Source organism: Vipera ursinii (genome assembly GCF_947247035.1).
Source record: "Vipera ursinii genome assembly, chromosome: 3".
Taxonomy (NCBI): domain Eukaryota; kingdom Metazoa; phylum Chordata; class Lepidosauria; order Squamata; family Viperidae; genus Vipera; species Vipera ursinii.
Genome location: NC_139516.1, coordinates 30,093,891 through 30,112,117, shown reverse-complemented (window position 1 = coordinate 30,112,117; position 18,227 = coordinate 30,093,891). Strand labels below are relative to the sequence as shown.

The following is an 18,227-nucleotide window of genomic DNA, read 5'->3' as shown; positions in this document are numbered from 1 at the left end:
GGAAACAATATATGGCAGTCTTTTTCTAGGCAGATTTTGGAAGCTGTCTCCAAGAGGCATCTGCACCAAAAAAAAAAAAGCAAAATAAATGGTTATGTGCCTTTCAGTTGTTGTTAGCTCTTTGATAGACAGTGGCATAGTGTGGGTTGTCAGCACCCGGGGCAAGGCAAGTAATTTGCGCCCCCTAACCCGTGGATTTTAGCACTCGAGTCTGCCGCAGGGAGCCCCGCATCCTGGGCGTCCGCCGCACCCCCCACCCACGCCTCCCCCGGGAAAAGGGGGAAGGTCCGGCATCCCCTCCCTCACGTGCGGCAGAAGCGCCGGGACCCGAGGCCGTGCCAGGAGGCGGGCGGCGCAGCGGAGGATATACAGAACATTCAAATAGAAGGAAAATATGTGCATCAATAGGACAAAACCAGATTTACATATATTATTCCCCTCCACTTGAATATTCATAAATATATTGGAGCAATATTACTTTCCTTCCCTTACGAAGTAGGCCCAAAATTTATGAAGTTCTACTTCTATTTACAACCAATTTGACCTTAATCTACTTGGTAGATAGAGAGGCAAAGTAGTTAACAGGTGAACCAACAGCAAAGTTAAAATGTCAAAGCACTTTGTTAATAATCTATATTCTATTTTACTTCTATAAAGCCTCAAACAGCTTCTTATTTACAGTAAGTTACACAGTGCCTGCTCATTTCTGTATCTGTCAACTGCCCCACTCTGATAGTCAACAAGAGAAACTCCTGGGTTTATTTTTTCCTCCAAGAGAATACGGTACTGAAAAGCCATGTGGGTACAGAAGTGGGAAATCCAGTTCTAACATTTTGCTTGTAAAAAGTCATAAAACAAATTCCTCCTTTCTTCCCTGGATCTCCCACTGTCCTTTCAACATCAATCAGTTGCATTTGAGTTGTTTTGAGAACGATCTCAGAGAAGTGGAGGCAATTAGAGCTCCCAGACCTGTCATTTGACCTAAAATTATTTTATTTCCTCCGAACATGGGAACGGGGGTGCCCAACCTTCCGGGAAACACCAGGATCTCCCAGGCGGGGAGCCGGGCTGCGCCAAGAGGTGGGGCTGCGGGGCAGGAGGGGGTCTTGGGGGAAGGATCTGAAGGGGATCGGAGAGCCGTTCGTGGAAGCCGCAACCCAGGAGGAGGAGAAGCGAAGGCGCAGCGCTTCCCACGGAGCAGAAAAACTCGCGAGGAAAGGCGGAGACTCGGAAGGGGAGGGGGCGCAACTGGGGGAAACCCACCTGGCTCTCCCAGGAATCCCTCCTCCCCTTCCCGCCCCTCCTATTCCCTCCCCCTCTCGCGGCGTCCTTGCCCACCTGGCGCCCCTCCCCCGCCACAGGAATCCCTCCTCCCCCCCGGGGATTCCCCCCTCCTGATTGCCCTCCCCTTCTCGGAGCCTCCTTGCCCACCTGGCGCCCCTCCCCCACCAGGGGAACCTCCGCAGCCCTGGCGTAAGAGGCGTCGAGAGACCAGGAAGGGGAGATGGAGGGGCAGGAAGCTGGATTCCCAGCCCCCCTTTCTCCTCTCTAGGCGCAAAAACTCTACGCTTAACTCCTCCGCTGAAGCGCTGCGGGGAGGGGGCGACTGGGGCGCCGGCGAGCAATGCTAAAGTGCTCCAAGCGGGAACAGCAAAGGACCGTCACCCTTCATGCAAAGCCCCAAGACCAAAAACTAGGATCCAGATTGAAAAGGAAAGTTGCGTGTGCCAATCTGCACCTCTAAATGCAAATTAGGAATTTGTCACCGAGCGCGCCCCCCCAGATGTTGCACCCGGTGCGGCCGGCCCCCCCTGCACCCCCCACGCTATGCCACTGTTGATAGATTTTCCCATGGTAATTAGTTCCTAACTCCTCATCTGCATTAGTGGTTTGAAAATAACCTGGATAATTGTCATACTGAAGAGTTGCCCCAAAAGTCTAATTGGTATTAGTCAGTTATATTGCATTGTATCTAAGTACTGTCTTGCTATAGCCTTCGTAAGTGTGAAACCAATATCATTTCTTGTTTGTTTTCCATGCCCAGAGTAATAAAGTGTAATCTTCTAATTGAAAGTGTCTAATTCCAATACATCTAAATTAGCTTATCACTAACGTTGTTTCATTTCATCTTTCACAGTGTTATATATATCCCCATGTTTATGTTTCTTACTGTGCACATTGTTACTGTGATTCTTTTTTGCAGTCTTGAGTTTGTTTGTTTTCTTGTATGGCAATATTAACAATTAGATAGCCTGAAGGCCTTAATCCAACCATGGCTGGTTCAGTCCAAGCCGGGAATAGACAACATGGTGACTGCTTTAGAAAGAAGGTTGCAGTTTATTGAAGAGGAGAGCCAGACAGGAAGATGGGTCTGGAAGAAAAAAGAGCACATGTAGGGAGTGGGTTTTTATATCCTCTGGGGCTTTTTGTTTGGAGTTGTTTCCTGTTCCTGTTTGAGGCTTTGTATTTCCTGTGTCATGTATTTTGACCTGTGTCCCTTTGGCATCTGTGGGTTAATCCTATTATGTCCTTTCTTAGACTTTGGGTGGGGTATGTACATTTTAGGTGTCTTTGTCTTCTTAATCTTCTAACTGGGGGTCTCCAACCTTCCTGGATGGTTTAAATCTGCATTTCTATACAGCTGATTTCTGCTTGGGGGAGGGAAACTCGGGGCTATTACGAAAAACTAGGCATGCTTTTCTGCCTCTTTAAGATCCTTTGAGGAAATATGTTTTTCTCTCCTTTTAATATTTGCTTCTCTGGGGGGGGGTGACTTCCCACAACAGAGACACCATTAGTATGCCAAACAGTCCACAGTACTATGTTGAGTGCAATATGTCCTGAAGGGCTCATCATCTGGTGTCAAGATAATGATTTATAAGCTAACCAGCTTGTATAATGTGAGATGAATGATGCAATGTTAGGAATGACTCAGCAGGAATCTGTTTCCCTTTAAGAGCTTGAGTATAAAAGGGAAGGCCTTGCTGGAGTCTTTCTCATCCGTTTCCTGCTGTAATTGCTGTGTCTGAATTATCATGAATGTATTTTGTTCCTAGTGTATATTTGTAGATAGTGTGTAATATAACCCACATTTAATACAAACCACTGTTTACTGTATTTACTCCTGGGTTACCTCAGCGCAATAAGACTGTGCATGCTCTGACATCTGGCTATATTTATTTATTTATTAAATGTATATGCTGCCCATCTCACTGTAACACAACTCTGGGTGACTATAACATTATTTTATATTTTCCATTCATATAAGTTTTCCTGGTAAAGGCACAGGAGTGATACCTATTGCTTTCTGCTCTGCGATATGGATTAGTGTTTTTGCCATTGTCATTAAAGTGATCATCTGCCCCTAGCATCTTCCTATATCTCTGCTCCCGAATATAAGTATTTGCTTGGTTTAGCTGGGCAGATGGGTTCACCGTCATGTCTTAGAAGATGACCCTGTGGGAATATATATTCTTGGCATTCACCTCACCTCATCTGCCCCAGGAACATTTATTTATTTATTTGATTTTTATCCCCCTTTTATTACTGTAAATAACCCAAGGTGATGTACATACATAATTCTTCTTTCTCCTCCTTTTTCCCTATAATTTATTATTTTTTTGGGGGGGGAAGATAACATTTATTTATTTGTAGATTTGATGTTTTATTGTTTTGTTGCAAGAAGTCTCAACTTATCGACATAAAGCATCATCATATAATAAGAATAAATTCAGGGGTAAAAGTAGTGGAAGCAGAAACTTGACACTTAAATTTTATGCAAATGTAGAAGAATTATATTCACCAAATCCAATGGGAATTACTTCCATCCCCAATTATGCAAATAGGTTGAAAACAAAGAAAGAAAGGTATGCCTCATTGAACAAGATCCAAAGTGGAAAAATCAGAGGTTTGCTCTATAAGCATTAGCAGCCTCATAAAATTAGAGAGAACAATAGGATTTCAGAGTGCCTAAATCTAATGAAAATGCTACTAATTTAGGTACTACCAAAGTTAAGATCCTTTCCTGGTCACCCTCTGCCTAATCTCAGCAGCTGTGAGGCCTGGGGGGGAGGAGAATCCTTTCCAAGTTCCTCCGCTCTCAGCTGCCCCCACTATGAATGCCAAAAACTCACCCCATTCCAGAAATGTTCCTGGCTTATATATTACTGGTAGAATACTGGAATACTTATATATTACTGGTAGAATACTGGTTGGGAAAACATCCCCATCTAGTGAGAACACTCCCTTCCTTTTGAAACACAAATGGACTATTTCGCTACTAGAAATTATTTTATTACTTTATTTCACTACTAGAAGCTAAAAGGGTAAACCTTTAAAAGTGTGGGGATGCAACCCCCTTATATAGATTTATGCAAATCATGGAATACATGTAACTTGTGGAATCAGGAATAACAACGGTAGAACTAAAAAGGGAATGACTTGTACAAACAAAGACTATGTGTTTTAGGAAAAAGACAAAACTTTAAACAGTAACCTTTAGTGTGTTGCTTCCCCTTAAGTATCACCTTCCTTGGCCTTGCTTTCAGTAAGCTTTTTCCAATTTCAAGTAACTTTCTTTTGCCAATAAAGGAGAATATTTATAACTCAAGGCTGAAATAGGGGGTCCTTGGGGCTCTCTAAGCTTGGTTTTTTTTTCTTGCAGACATTTCATTACCTAAAGTAGGTAACATCAACAATGCTAGCCCCAGGTTTCTTTTGATTTCTGTTTTATGGCTGAATTGACATTTTATTACTTTCCTAAGGGTCCCTAGAAAAGAATGGGGAAGGGTATTCTGCCTATTCCACCTATCTATTTTTCTCCTTGTGTGTGTGTGTGCGCGTACACACACACATACATATAAATATACATATACATATACATAAACCCAACTTTATATATATATATAAAGTTGTTTAGTTTGATGGGGAGAAAGTGCTTTAGAAACTTTTTATCCTATATAAGCTAGAGAGTGATGGATTTTAGAGTTTATGGTTGTTAGTATATGGTTGTTTATGATTGTTTTTTTCTATTATACCTTGTATTTAGCTCTGGGAAGTGGGGGGGAGGGGGGAGGGGGGGAGGGAGGGAGAGGGGAGGGGGGATTGTTAAAGATAAACTGTATGTTAAAACTTTTCAATAAAAAGAAAGAAAGAAACTTTTTAACAGAGAAGGGAATTTCAGATAAATTCTTGAGAAGAGGGAATGGCATTTTTGCATTTATTTGATTAAAAGTGGGGACTCAATAATAGCCTCTCCTTTCTCTTGCTATTTTCTCTCCATTGCCTTCCCATGCTTCAACTCAGTTTTTGCTTCAGTTTCTATTCCTCCCATGAGGCTTTTGCTATTCTGTGTCATAACTAACAGGAAATTCTTCCCTTGAGAAATTGCTGGAGACTTTCTTCTTCTGGAGAAAATGTCCCCTGATTTTAAAAGCAATAGCCCTACCTCTACCCTCTGGGCAAAAGCGGCCAGTCAGTCCCCTGTGTTGCCTTCCGTTGATGAGAGCTGTTACCATCTGACCCTCCTGCATAGGCGCCCAGATGGAGAAGGCTGGGCCTTTTAGACCCGTGTTTCTCAATCTCAGCAAATTAAGACACGCGGGCTTCAAGTTTAAGTTAAAGCTCACATATCTTAAAGTCATGGAGGTTAGGAAACTCTGATTTGGGCTAATGGTCGGCTTCACCCTGGAAGGCTTCTGTGCTTCTAAATGAAATTAGCAACGTCTCCTGTTGTTAATTCCTCCTAATTCTGTTGAACTGAAGAAGCTTCTTGGATGAGTAGCGAAACATCTTCAAGCAAAAACAAAGGAAGTCCAGCTGCCTCTTTGGACAACCATGACCTGGATGACTGAGCATCATCATCATCATCATCATCATCAGAAGAAGAAGAAGAAGAAGAAGAAGTAGTAGTAGTAGTTGTTGTTGTTGTTGTTGGAAGGGACCTTGGAGGTCATCTAGTCCAACCCGCTGCTCAGGCAGGAAACCCTATACCATTTCAGGCAAATGGCTGTCCAGTCTCTTCTGAAAAACTCCCAGTGTTGGAGCATTCACCACTTCTGGAGGCAGGTTGTTCCACTGGTTAGTTGTTCTAACTGTCAGGAAGTTTCTCCTTAGTTCTAGGTTGCTTCTCTCCTTGACTAGTTTCCATCCGTTGCTTCTTCTTGTCCTGCCTTCAGGTGCTCTGGAGAATAGCTTGGCTCCCTCTTCTTTGTGGCAGCCTGTTCGATGCTTAGCGGATAGGATACGGCTTCCCCGGGTGCTGAGGCACCCACGCCCGGAGCTCAGGGTGACTCCAGGGGGCTCTTGGCCCACGAACCCGAGAAGGGCAAAGAAACGCGCTGCAGGGATCGATTGCCTTCCCGCCTCCGAGCTGCTTCGGGCGTCCCATGCGAGGTGCCGCCCCTGGTCAGACGCAGAAGCGGCGGGGGGGGGGGGGAGGCAGCCCCGAACCATGCCGACCGGGCTGGCGTTCTTGACGGAGCGAAAATCCAGGCGGTGCTTGCCCTTCGCTTTGGCGGAGAGGTCCGGTTCCACGACTCGGGAGACAGGAGCGCCTGAGCGGGCCCCGCCTGCCCCGCCTCCTCAGCAGGCGAGCCAGGCCAAGCAGCACCTGTGGCGAGCGGCTCTTTCAGCAGATGGCTGGGAGGCAGCGCGGGGATCGGGCAGAGGCGAGGCGAGAGAGGCACGGGCGGCGGCGGAGCTCCTGCGAAGGGCCGGTTCTGACTTAAAGCGAAAGGCGGTGGGCGCCGCGCAAGAACTGCGGGCGGGCCGGCCGGAGTTTGCATTTAAGCTGCGAGTAGGAGCTGGGCGCTCTTAGCGCTGTAGGAAGAGTAGGGTCTCGGCGGTAGCCGAGCTCCCTTCGGGGCCAGCCGAGGAGCTCAGCGAAGATCGTTTTCGGAGACCAGCAATGCCCAGAAGCGCAGAATGTGCGCAGGGCCCGCAATTTCGTCGTGCTCTGGCTGCTGGTTTGCCCAGGTGATGTTGGACTTCACCCCTGTGCCAGGGTTATTTGGCGCTGCTGGAAGATGCCGGGCAGTTTCTATCGAACAAATTGTCCCAGCCTGAAGTGTTCTAGGGTGCGTTTTTAAAAGCCACCTTATGTCTTGGGGTGGGGTGGGGTGGGGGTGGCGGGCTGATAGACAGCGTAAGCAGGCTTCGGTTTGGATGGGAGCTTTCACTTTGGAAGAGCCTCCTCCAAGGGCGGAGAAGAGTTAAGATGCGCTCTTTGGTTGGCCCCCTTTTAGGAAGTCCTTCTGTATTTACTACAGGGAGGTAGCTTTAATGTGAGTTAGAAGCAGCGGTGCAGTTGGGTAATCATAGGCTCTGAAAAGAGGGCGTGGAGGAGCCTGGATATTCCATTGCATTCAGGAGCAAATGGCATCAAAATGCTTCAAGAATATTCACCAACATTTGCAGGAGTATATCAATTCACTATCTGCATTAGAGAGGAGGAGAGAAAATGAAGGGCTAATAGGATGTTCTTTGAGGATCACACACAGTGATTGAAAATGTCGACTTACTCTTGGAATATTGACCCAAGCTTGCCACAGATCACTTTCCTTCCTAAAGATGTTGCTTCTCTGATTTTTGTTCCCTCTTAACATATGGAGAAGACTTGTTATTTCGGAGCCCTTCCTGTTTGAATTTGGCTCAGGTGCTACCAGCTGATCTGAACGTCAATGACTGAACTTCAGTTTGTTGGCATGGAGTTTCCTATGAATTGGTCATTTCTGAGCAAAGCATCCTGGAAAACTGCTGGCCTGTAGAGCCTCTTCCATGGCACTTTGAAGGTGGAGCTCCCTAGCTGGCTTCTTTCTGTTTTGTCCTGTGAAGGGAAGAGAGCCTGATCAATGTTGGGAAACAGCAGCAGCAGCAGCAGCAGGAGTACCAATAGTACAGACTGCAGACTGGCCTTTGCTGGAGTGGTCTGCCAGCTGCTCTTCATGGTCCTCTTGATCATTGCCATCACGCTTGGAAATCTGGTGAGTCTCCTGGTTTTCTTCCGTGTAAAGCAATTCCGGACACCCCAAAGCTACCTAAAAGCCTCTTTGGCCCTTGCTGATTTGGCCGTGGGGCTCATTGTAGTACCTTACTCAGTTTATCAGGAGATGAACACATTGGCCTATGAGATGGAGCAAGAACGGAGTCCAGCTGGCTGGTCAGTCTGTTTGATCACTGGCCCTATCTTTGCAGGGTGCACTTTTGTCTCAATCAGCACCATATTCCTGCTTTCGGTGGAGAGGACCATCTCCGTGCTGAAGCCCTTGCACAGGAAAGCTGTGATTACCAAGCGCAGGATCACTTGGCTCATTCTTGGATCTTGGATACTGAGTTTCTCCTTGGCGGTGATACCTCTGCTCTCAGTTCCAAATATCACCTTTGAGTACAATTCCTGCAGTAAGATGTGTATCTATGGCTTTTCACCAGGCAAGTTGCCAGAGTCCAATTGGAACGCCATGCTCCTGTACCCAATATTTGACTTCACCCTTTTAGGTGGCACTTTTGTTGTCAACACCATCACCTTTGCCACCCTTCAGCAGTACCACAAAATGAGGAAGCAACTGAGGGAAGAGCCACAGGGAACCCACAGGCTCTCTTACTCAGATGTCACTGCTGCCAGGACCATCGGCATCCTGACCTTTGCATTCTCTGTGTCTTTTGCTCCCATTGCTGTATTTGTTGTGGGCACTGTGGTAGGCTATGAATGGTGCCAATTCTCCTTCTATGCTTTCTGGATCCTTGCTTCCAACAGTTGTTGGAATGTGGCTATCTACAGTGTTTGGGACCCCAAATTCCGGCAGGGGCTGCGGGAAATGTTCTGCAAGCAAATGCTGAAAGCTGATTTCCAGCAGCATTCCAGTCACTTACTGGACGGGCACCGTTCTTCCCCTGCTTGTGTGATACTCCTCAAGGAGATGCTCTATCCAGAGACCAACTAGTGGCGGAATTGGTACTTGCTGTTTTTAAAGAGATGACTGCTTCAGAGCAGTCTGGGTATTTTAGCTGGAGATTCTGGATTTTTTTAATAACTATTTTCCTCTTCAGTTGTTGCAGCTTAATGGAATGCGTTCCTCCCCCAAAGTATGTACTTTCTTAGTGCCAGATTTTATGAGGATGCATTTCAGCGTGTTGGAAGCACATTGCACTTTTAAAAACTGCTGCTATATAAATACTTAACACAGAGCAGCTATTTATTGTCCATATTAAAATATCCCAGTTTTAATTTACAGGAAGAAAATATAAAAAAGAAGAAAAAGAGAGAGAAAGAAAGAGAAGAATTTTTTTAAAATACATCACATAATGAACGAATCTCTAGGCATGATGAGAGCTAGAATAATATGTGTTCTATTTTGCAAAAATAATCCTATGTAATGTATTGCAATGTACAGTTGAAAAACAATGACCTTTTAATTACTGTTAATCTCAAATATGGTTATAATACTCAGTATATATTCTACAGCATTTATTCAGAAACGTATTTGCACAAAAAGGCCTTTTTAAAAAGGGTAAAATGGCACTTTTTACAACTGCTGATATTTTATTGACATTGATATTTGCATATTTATATTTTCTGAACTCCAGACGTCTGGTTCTACACTCACAAATCACATGTTTTGCAAGAAATATGACATTAGTCTACAGCAGGGGTCTTCAATCTTGGCAACTTTAAGACTTGTGGACTTCAAATCCCAGAACTCCCAGGGTTGGCTGAGGAATTCTGGGAGTTGAAGTCTACAAGTCTTAAAGTTGCCACGTTTGAAGACCCCCCCCCAGTCTACAGCAATGTAGAAAAAAATGGTTTCAGTTCTCCCAGCTGCAAGTCCAGAACTTTATTCAAAAGGATTCAAAATGCAGCATGTTTCCAATCAGTGTTTGTATGGGATCTGGTAGTGAAAGAATGGAAAAATGTAAAATCACCATAAGAAATAGGATGGACCAGATGACTTTCATTTGAAATCTGAAATGATTCTCATGCTCTAACTACTACTTTTCCTGTTTTGATTGGGTTAAAATAACTTTAACTTTTACTGTATGTGGTTGTGTTGATAACATTGTGAATGTGTTCTGTAAGAGTAAATATCCTTGATCAAATATTGCCACAGAAATAATCTGTTAAAAGGCACACAAAGTTTATTTGAAACAGTTGTCAATACTAAAACCTTTTCACAGGAAACACCTTTTAAGTAAAAGCTTTGTACTGATTGTGTGGGAAGTAAATGGGCAAACACAACCTGTTATACTTTAAGGTTCAAGGTTTCTTCAGAATTGGAAGTAGCAAGGCTTGAGTTGAGTTACTCGACCATCCTTTCAATGTGTACACTTATAAACAGTTTTTCTATAACACACACATGCACACATGCACACATACACAGAGGACTGTCAAATATTTTATAACTCCTTAAATTTTCTGGTTTAGAAAAAAGAATAGAAATACAATACTAACCTGACTTCTTCAGCCCTAAAAAAAAAGTTTCTTTAGACTGCAGTCTTATCCAAGTTCTTGGATGTCATGATGCAGGCATGTCAAACTCACGACATCACATGACGTTGCACGATGTATCACGACTTTTTCCCCATTGCCGGCAATGGGCAGGGCACGGTTTCATTGTGATGCACCCGGCCTGCGGGCTGGCAGTTTGACATGCCTGTTGTGCATTGATTCATGGAGTAGAAAATCATGTTTGGAAAACAAATGGCTAGTGCTCTTTGATACAGGCAAATCATTATTGCGTTTCTCCTTTGCTGAATTTCAGGCATGGCATTCAGCTTTATATTTCTAAAATAGACCATGTCTGAGGAGAGATAAAATGATTTTATGAAGTCACTCATTCTACGCAATCAGAACTGCACACAAATGGTTTTTATTACAAACTTGAGGAATCAGTTTCTCCTGAACTCAAGTTAATATCTGAACAAAATGCAGAGAATGGACTCAAAAACAAAGTGTGGGTGACTGCAAATTATAAAGGAAGTCTTGCAGCTTAACAACTAGCATAAATTTAACGGAGTCAAAATCTGTTTTAAGTGAACTCATGGTGTATAATCTCAAGAAAGGAATTTATATGCACCATGGGTCTGAATGGGGAAATAAAGCCAGGCCAAAAGTTAGGGCAACAGCAATTGGTACACTTACATTGCACGTTGCCAGTGCTGAAGAAGTCAGTATCAATTCAAACAGTTTTTGCACAAACAGTGAAGGACACAACAGCTGTCTCTTACTCTTACTTGAGCCCATTAAGTTAAAGAGAAATAAAATATAGAAATCAGAGGCATTAACAGTGATTTCAAGAAGTTAGTTAAAAAAATAAGCTCCATGGTGCCCAAATATTTTTTATAGCTGACTAATAACTCATTCCCACTGGAAAATGAAATTCTTCCTTCCTGGAGCAGGATTTGTTAGCAAAATGCCTCTCTCTGTTCTGAACATAATGTTCATTAACTACAGGAGACATGATAGATGCCTGTGTAAACTTTTCTTGAAATCATCTAAAAATGTGAATTACATGATACTCCAAGGCTACTTTTTCCCATTGTTCATAGATTAAGTTAGAGAATTTTCCCCTAGCCTTTTGTAGTTTAATTTGAGAGCAGACTGATATACGAAGCTATATCTGAACTCTTGAGCATACATGTTTCATTTATTTTTCGCCTCCTTTCATAACAATTCAGAGCGTTTGTACTTAGGCATAGAAAACATGTGAACATGCTTAATCAAAAACTCCATTGAAATAGTAAATATTGGCTTATATAATATTACATTTATATCCCATTATTTCTCTGGGAACTCAGTGGTCTCATGAAAGTTTCTTTTCATTTTATTCCTGAGACGTAGGTTGAGCCAAGTGTTTATGACTGGCTTATTCTCATCCAGTTAGTACTATCTCTGTGTAAATTTTAACTGAAATTTCCTTTGTTCCTTTCAGCATCTTAATTACTATTCCTATGTCTGTTACATGTTGCAAATTCTTGAGTTCCTTCAGGAACCTTGCAATATGTCCAGATTATCCTTGACAATCTTGTAATTAAATTAATCTGATACACGGTATTTCATTGCACGTGAAATGATAGCACAAGGCCATTTTATTTGCACATGATCTGAATTAACCCACTCATCATAGTGCCAATTGATTACAGTTAAACTAAAATTCTGGAATGCCTATAGTTAGGGATTTCTGAGATTTAACATCCCAATACACTGAAGCCTACCAGGTTAGGAAAGTCCAGGAAATAATAGGCATTTTTCTACAGTATTTCTGCCTTCTGATTTTAAGACATTGTGATCTAAGAGTTGGATCAATGAAGAACAAGCTATTAGTAGATCACACAATCTGCCAGGCTTGGATGATTCTGAAAGTGAAGTAAAGTCAGCCTTGGTTATTATTGGAAGAGTGACCATCTGGGAATACCAGGGTTATTGACTAGATTTTTTTCCACTCCTGGCAACTGGCTGGGCTAATTCCTGCAGTTTTCCTGACAAGGATTTACATAAGTGGTTTGCCATCGTCACCTTCCTAGGCCTGAGAGAAATTAACTGGTCCAAAGTCATCTAGCTGACTTTTGTGCCTAAGGTAGAACTAGAACTCAATAGTCCCCTGGTTGTAGCATGATGCCTTAACCGCTACACCATATAGGCTCTCTGTTGATTAGATTGGGAAGCTGAAAAACATCATCCTGAAAAAAGTTAATAGCAAAACTCTGCTATATTACCCTTAAAGACTAATTGGAGGAGCCACAATGAGATCAGTCCAAGGAGAATCTTAATCCATGGGAAAAAGAAAAGAAAGGGGAACTCTTTTATTAAAGGTGATATATACTTTTGTCCAGCTACTCAGACTATATATATGGACAAGTCAAAGCTTTCCATGTAGAAAATGCCCACAGAACAAGAATCATTCACGTTGTAGGTTTAATCTAGTGCAGTAACAACTGCATATGAACAATGGGTTCAAAAGTAGTGGCTGTGTGTGAGTGGGGGGCTCAGAATTTTGGAAACTAGGCTGAATTCCCTCAGTTGTAGATTTGGCTCCTTGTTATGGGTAATAATAGAACAAGTCTTTGGTTATATCCAAACAAGGGAAGCATGACATTATTGGTATTTTTCAAAGGAGCCATACAAAATAATAACTGCAAAAAGAACATGAAAACTGGGCTCAAGACCAGACCAGGCCTGTTGCTGTACTGTCTTGAAAAATGAGGACTATTTTTAAGGTCACATAATTGCCCAATAGATCCCCAACAGTTATGCTATATACTTAAAATTCTGTCTGTAGCTGTTGACTGCTGTAAAAGGCAACTAATGGCATTAGAAGCCCACAAAGGGGGGGAATGCAATGAGGAAATAGAAAACTGCAAAGCTGTAGATTGAATTAAACATTTTGTGAAAAAAATACAGAGCAGAGAGTTGTTTTTCTTTAAAAAAAACACGTTGAGTGAATTATCTATTCAAGATCAGTTACTTGAAAGAATGTTTTGTGTTATTATTATAGGTCAAATCATTTTCTATATTATATCCTGGACAAGGAGTTTGACTAAAACATAGTAGTAACCAAATCTTGTGTGATACAATTATCAGATGTGGGGTTCTTTCACCGGAGACTCATATTCTGATAGTAGATGGTCGAGGAGACTGTTTAGACTTTTGCTTGGAGAAAGAAAAAGGAAGCACAGTTGATCTTATTCATCTCCATGTGTATTTTAGATACCTCCATAGCATCAAAAACTTGGAAGTGGTCAATATTTGCTTAGGTTTGGCCATACAGAGAAGTAGCTCCATGCCAATGTTTATGTAAAAGCAACTCCATGCCCTGTTACAAGTTATTAGATGGTATATTTGTTATGAAATGGTACAGGGTACTGGATGCAATTCTTTTTACTTTGGATACAAGCTTAATTTCTCTGTTCCTCCCATGGGAGGAATTTTCTCATCAGATCTTTATTTTAATTTAATTAAGCCCTAGGAAACCAGGCAGACTGCAAATGACTTACTGCTAGAAGGATGACGACACAATCTCTGGGAAAAACTAAACTTAATATCCTACTAAATATAATATCCTACTAAAACTCTTGGGTCTGCAACCTTTAACTGATTGAAACAGCGCTTCAAGGGGCAGCAATTTTTGAGCCTAGGTACTTCAAATGGGCTATCTTACAGAAGACATGCAAAATCCAGGACCCATGACTCCTATAGGATTGAAATTTGGCTAATTTGTAGTGACCTCAGTGCTGCCAGGCTGCCTGCTTTCTTTACAGGAATTGCATTACAGGAACTGTAAAATGGTTACAGCAATCAGGTATGTCTAATCTAATGAAAAAAAAGGACTAGGGGAGACATGATAGCAGTGTTCCAATATCTGAGGGCTCCTACAAAGACAAAAAAGGGACGCGGTGGCTCAATGTGTAAGGATACTGAGCTTGTCGATCAGAAGGTCAGCAGTTTGGCGGTCGAATCCCAAGTGCCGCATAACAGAGTGAGCGCCTGTTACTTGTCCCAGCTTCTGCCAACCTAGCAGTTCGAAAGCATGTAAAAATGCAAGTAGAAAAATAGGGACCACTACGGTCGGAAGGTAACAGCGTTCCGTGCGCCTTTGGCATCTTGTCATGCCGGTCACATGACCATGGAGACATCCTTGGACAAGCGCTGGCTCTTCGGCTTTGAAACAGAGATGAGCACCGGCCCCTAGAGTTGGAAACGACTAGCACACATGCACGGGGGAACCTTTACCTTTACCTTTTACAAAGACAAAGGAGTCAAACTATTTTCCAAAACACCAAAAGGCAAGATGAGAAACAATGGATGGAAACTAACCAAGGAGAGAAGCAACCTAGAACTAAGGAGAAATTTCCTAATGGTAAGAGCAACCACACAATGGAATACCTTGCCTTCAGAAGTTGTGGGTGCTCCATCACTGGAGGCTTTCAAAAAGAGACTGGACCACCATTTGTCTGAAATTCTATTCTATTCTGTTCTGTTCTGTTCTGCTCTGCTCTGCTCTGCTCTGCCCTGCCCTGCCCTACCCTACCCTACCCTACCCTACCCTACCCTACCCTACCCTACCCTACCCTACCCTACCCTACCCTATCCTATCCTATCCTATCCTATCCTATCCTATCCTATCCTATCCTATCCTATCCTTCCTCCAGAGGCTGAGTAGACCAGCACCTCATTCCACTGCTGGAGATCAGGCAGACTGGTCCAGCCCTAGCCCTCCAGAGGCTGGGTGACTGGTCACACCATTGGCTGTTGGAAGGCAGTTAGTTGCAGTCAAGATGGCAGGAATTCAGGAGTTGTTCCAACTCCCACTGTTTTTTTGTTTTTGTTTTTGCCCTCGGTCATTTTATTTCTCCTTTTAGGTAAGGAAATATTTTTGAAACAATTACCTAATGGATCATAGGTTGTCTAGTTCTCATTGAGACAATCATTGTGATTTCAAAATATTTAAAAGCTCCCCAGCTAACCAGGAACATTTACAACTAGCCACTAGGCCTCACCAAATTAAAATCCCCTTTAATCTGCTACACAGGCGAAGAAGGATTAACAACCTGTGGTAACTTGAAGGAAAACACCAACTCTGCTGTGGTTTGCAGCAAGTCAGTGAAAAGGTCAGATATACATTTTTTTTCATTTTCTGCAGTAAACACACATATTTATTGATGGGGCAAGAATCCCATCTTACAAATGGGATCCCCTGCCTCATCAATAAGCACTTTTTTAGTTTTATAATTTTATTTATTTATAACATAAAATATGAAAAAAAAAGCAAATAATAAACAATAGGGAAACGGAAAACGAAAAAGTGGAGGAGGGGAGGGAAAGAAACAAAAGGCGTTGACTTCTGATTCGCTCTGTTGCAGTAAAATAAGACATTAAGATTGAATCTCAACTTTTTACATCTTTATAGTAGTATGAACTAGCCATTTCTATATCAACAAATCAGTCTAATCAATGAAACCCAAAATCATAATATCATTTTTTTCCACCTCAAGTCCAAAGTCCAAAAGTGGTTTCAAGTAGAAAAGAAAGTACTTATATTCTTTTCTTTTATCAAAACAATCAATTTAGCTATCTCTGTTAATTCTATCAGTTTTTGTAAACATTTGTCCATGGGGCAAATCGAAACATCCTTCCATTTTTGTGCATAGAGCAGTCTTGCTGCCGTCCCTGTTAGGTATGGAGGTGGAGGGGGGGTGTTGCCAGGTCAGGAAACACATCGTCCAAATCAGGAAACGGGTTCCTGAGGGTTCACAGGGCGACCAATCCTCCCAACCACAAACTTGGGGTTCAGGAGAGGAAGAAGACCTGCCGGACTCTATACTGTTGCCTGGGGGTTTTGACAGGCTGGAACAGCAAGAGGTTGCAAGGCCCCAGAGCCAGGACTCAACACATGATGCTACTGTCCAGGGTGGGGAGCAAGCCCTGAGAAGGTCAGCCAGGACTCATAGGCCACCAGCTTATTTAGAGGACTATGTAAGATCGTAAGGAAGGACGCAAGGTGTCTAAGAAATACCTAGAAGCTTTCATGTGAATATTTTATTTATTTATTTTATTTATTAAATTTGTATACCGCCCTTCTCCCGAAGGACTCAGGGCGGTGAACAGGGCAATACATATCAAAAACAAGATACAAAAATTAAAAACAATTAAAATGCCCACGAATAAGTTAAAACACATTAAAAGTAGGTTAAAACACATTAATAAAACCCAACCCCATTCCATCAGGCCAGGCCAGCTTGTTTGAAAAGGTAGGTTTTGAGATCGTGCCGGAAGGAGCGGAGGTCAGGCACCATCCGGAGCTCGACCGGAAGATGGTTCCATAAATCCGGCATGCCCACAGAGAACGCCCTCCCCCTGGGGGCCACCAGTCGGCATTCTTTGACCGGTGGCACCCTGAGGAGGCCCTCTCTGTGGGAGCGTACTGGGCGGAGGGAAGTTGACGCCGGCCGCAGGTGCTCCCCAAGGTATTCCAGACCCATGCCATGTAGGGCTTCGTAGGTCATTACCAACACCTTGAATCTCACCCGGAAGACAACTGGAAGCCAATGCAGCTCACGGAGCAGAGGTGTAACATGGGAGTGTCGGGAAACTCCCAACACAACTCTCGCGGCTGCATTCTGTACCAGCTGTTTATTGGTTTTTTTTCTATTATGGGGGAAGGGGTGTTATGTATGGGGATAATAAAATGTAGCAGCAGTTCATTGTGACCATCAGGTGGCGCTGTACCGTAACTGGATTGGCTGGGATGCGCTCGGCGGGAAAACCCAAATAAGGGATTGGCTGTCAGTGCACCTGGCCAAGTATATATGTGGGCACAGGTAACTCCTTTGTTCACTTGGGTACTGCTACCAATAAAGAGCTGCCATGCTGAATCCTTTGTCTGTTGTCTGACCATGCGGCCAAGAACCCACTACACAATAGTCACCATATATAAAATCAGAGTTCCAAATTTTTTCCCCAAGTCTTTTTCCATTAGACTTAGAAGGAAAGTTTCTGGTTTAATCTTTATGTTCACTTTAAGAATTTTCTGCATTAAATATGAATCCTCTTCCAGTATTTATTTGCTTTATCACATGTCCACCATAAATGATAAAAAGTCTTTTACATTTACATTTCCAACATTCATTTGAAATATTTTTATACATTCTAGATAACTTATCTGGTGTTAAATACCAGCGATACATCATCTTGTACAAATTTTCTTTTAAGTTATAGTTTAATGTAAATTTTAAGCCTTTCATCCATGTATTCTCCCATTGTTCAAGCATCACATTATACCCCAAATTCCTTGTCCACTGGTTCATACAGTTACATGTTCACTTTCCAAATTCAATTTTGATAACATTTTATAGATCTTGGCAATAATACGATCATCACTACCAGATAGAAAAATTTCCAATTCATTTTTAGCAAAATCAAATCCATAACGTTTTTTTATCTAGTTTAAATCTTTCCTTCATTTGCAGATATGTAAACCAATGGCAGACATGACCTTCTAATTCTAGTTCTTCCTTCGACTTGAGGGTGGGGTCTCCAGAGTTGAAAGATAATATTTTAATATACGTTCACCAGTCCGTCTTCACCACCATTTTTTTTCTAAAATAAAAAGCTTCTTCGTAAAGAACCTTCATAAAGAACCTTGTTTTATATTTATTCCAAACTCGGCATATCTAATAAAATGATTATTAAAATCAACATTTAATTTAACATTATTGTACCATAAATACCCAAAACC

The 18,227-nt window shown here is 42.5% G+C and overlaps 1 protein-coding gene across 1 annotated transcript; it reads left to right on the top strand.

The window, feature by feature from the left end:
- Nucleotides 1-7,714: 7,714 nt before the first annotated feature.
- Nucleotides 7,715-8,939, top strand: LOC310638389 (trace amine-associated receptor 8b-like; the record flags this gene model as incomplete). Its single annotated transcript, XM_083359438.1, has 1 exon — nt 7,715-8,939. The coding sequence occupies exon 1, from the start codon at nt 7,851-7,853 to the stop codon at nt 8,937-8,939; it is 1,089 nt and encodes a 362-aa protein (XP_083215564.1). The 5' UTR covers nt 7,715-7,850.
- Between the last annotated feature and the right edge of the window lie 9,288 nt (nt 8,940-18,227).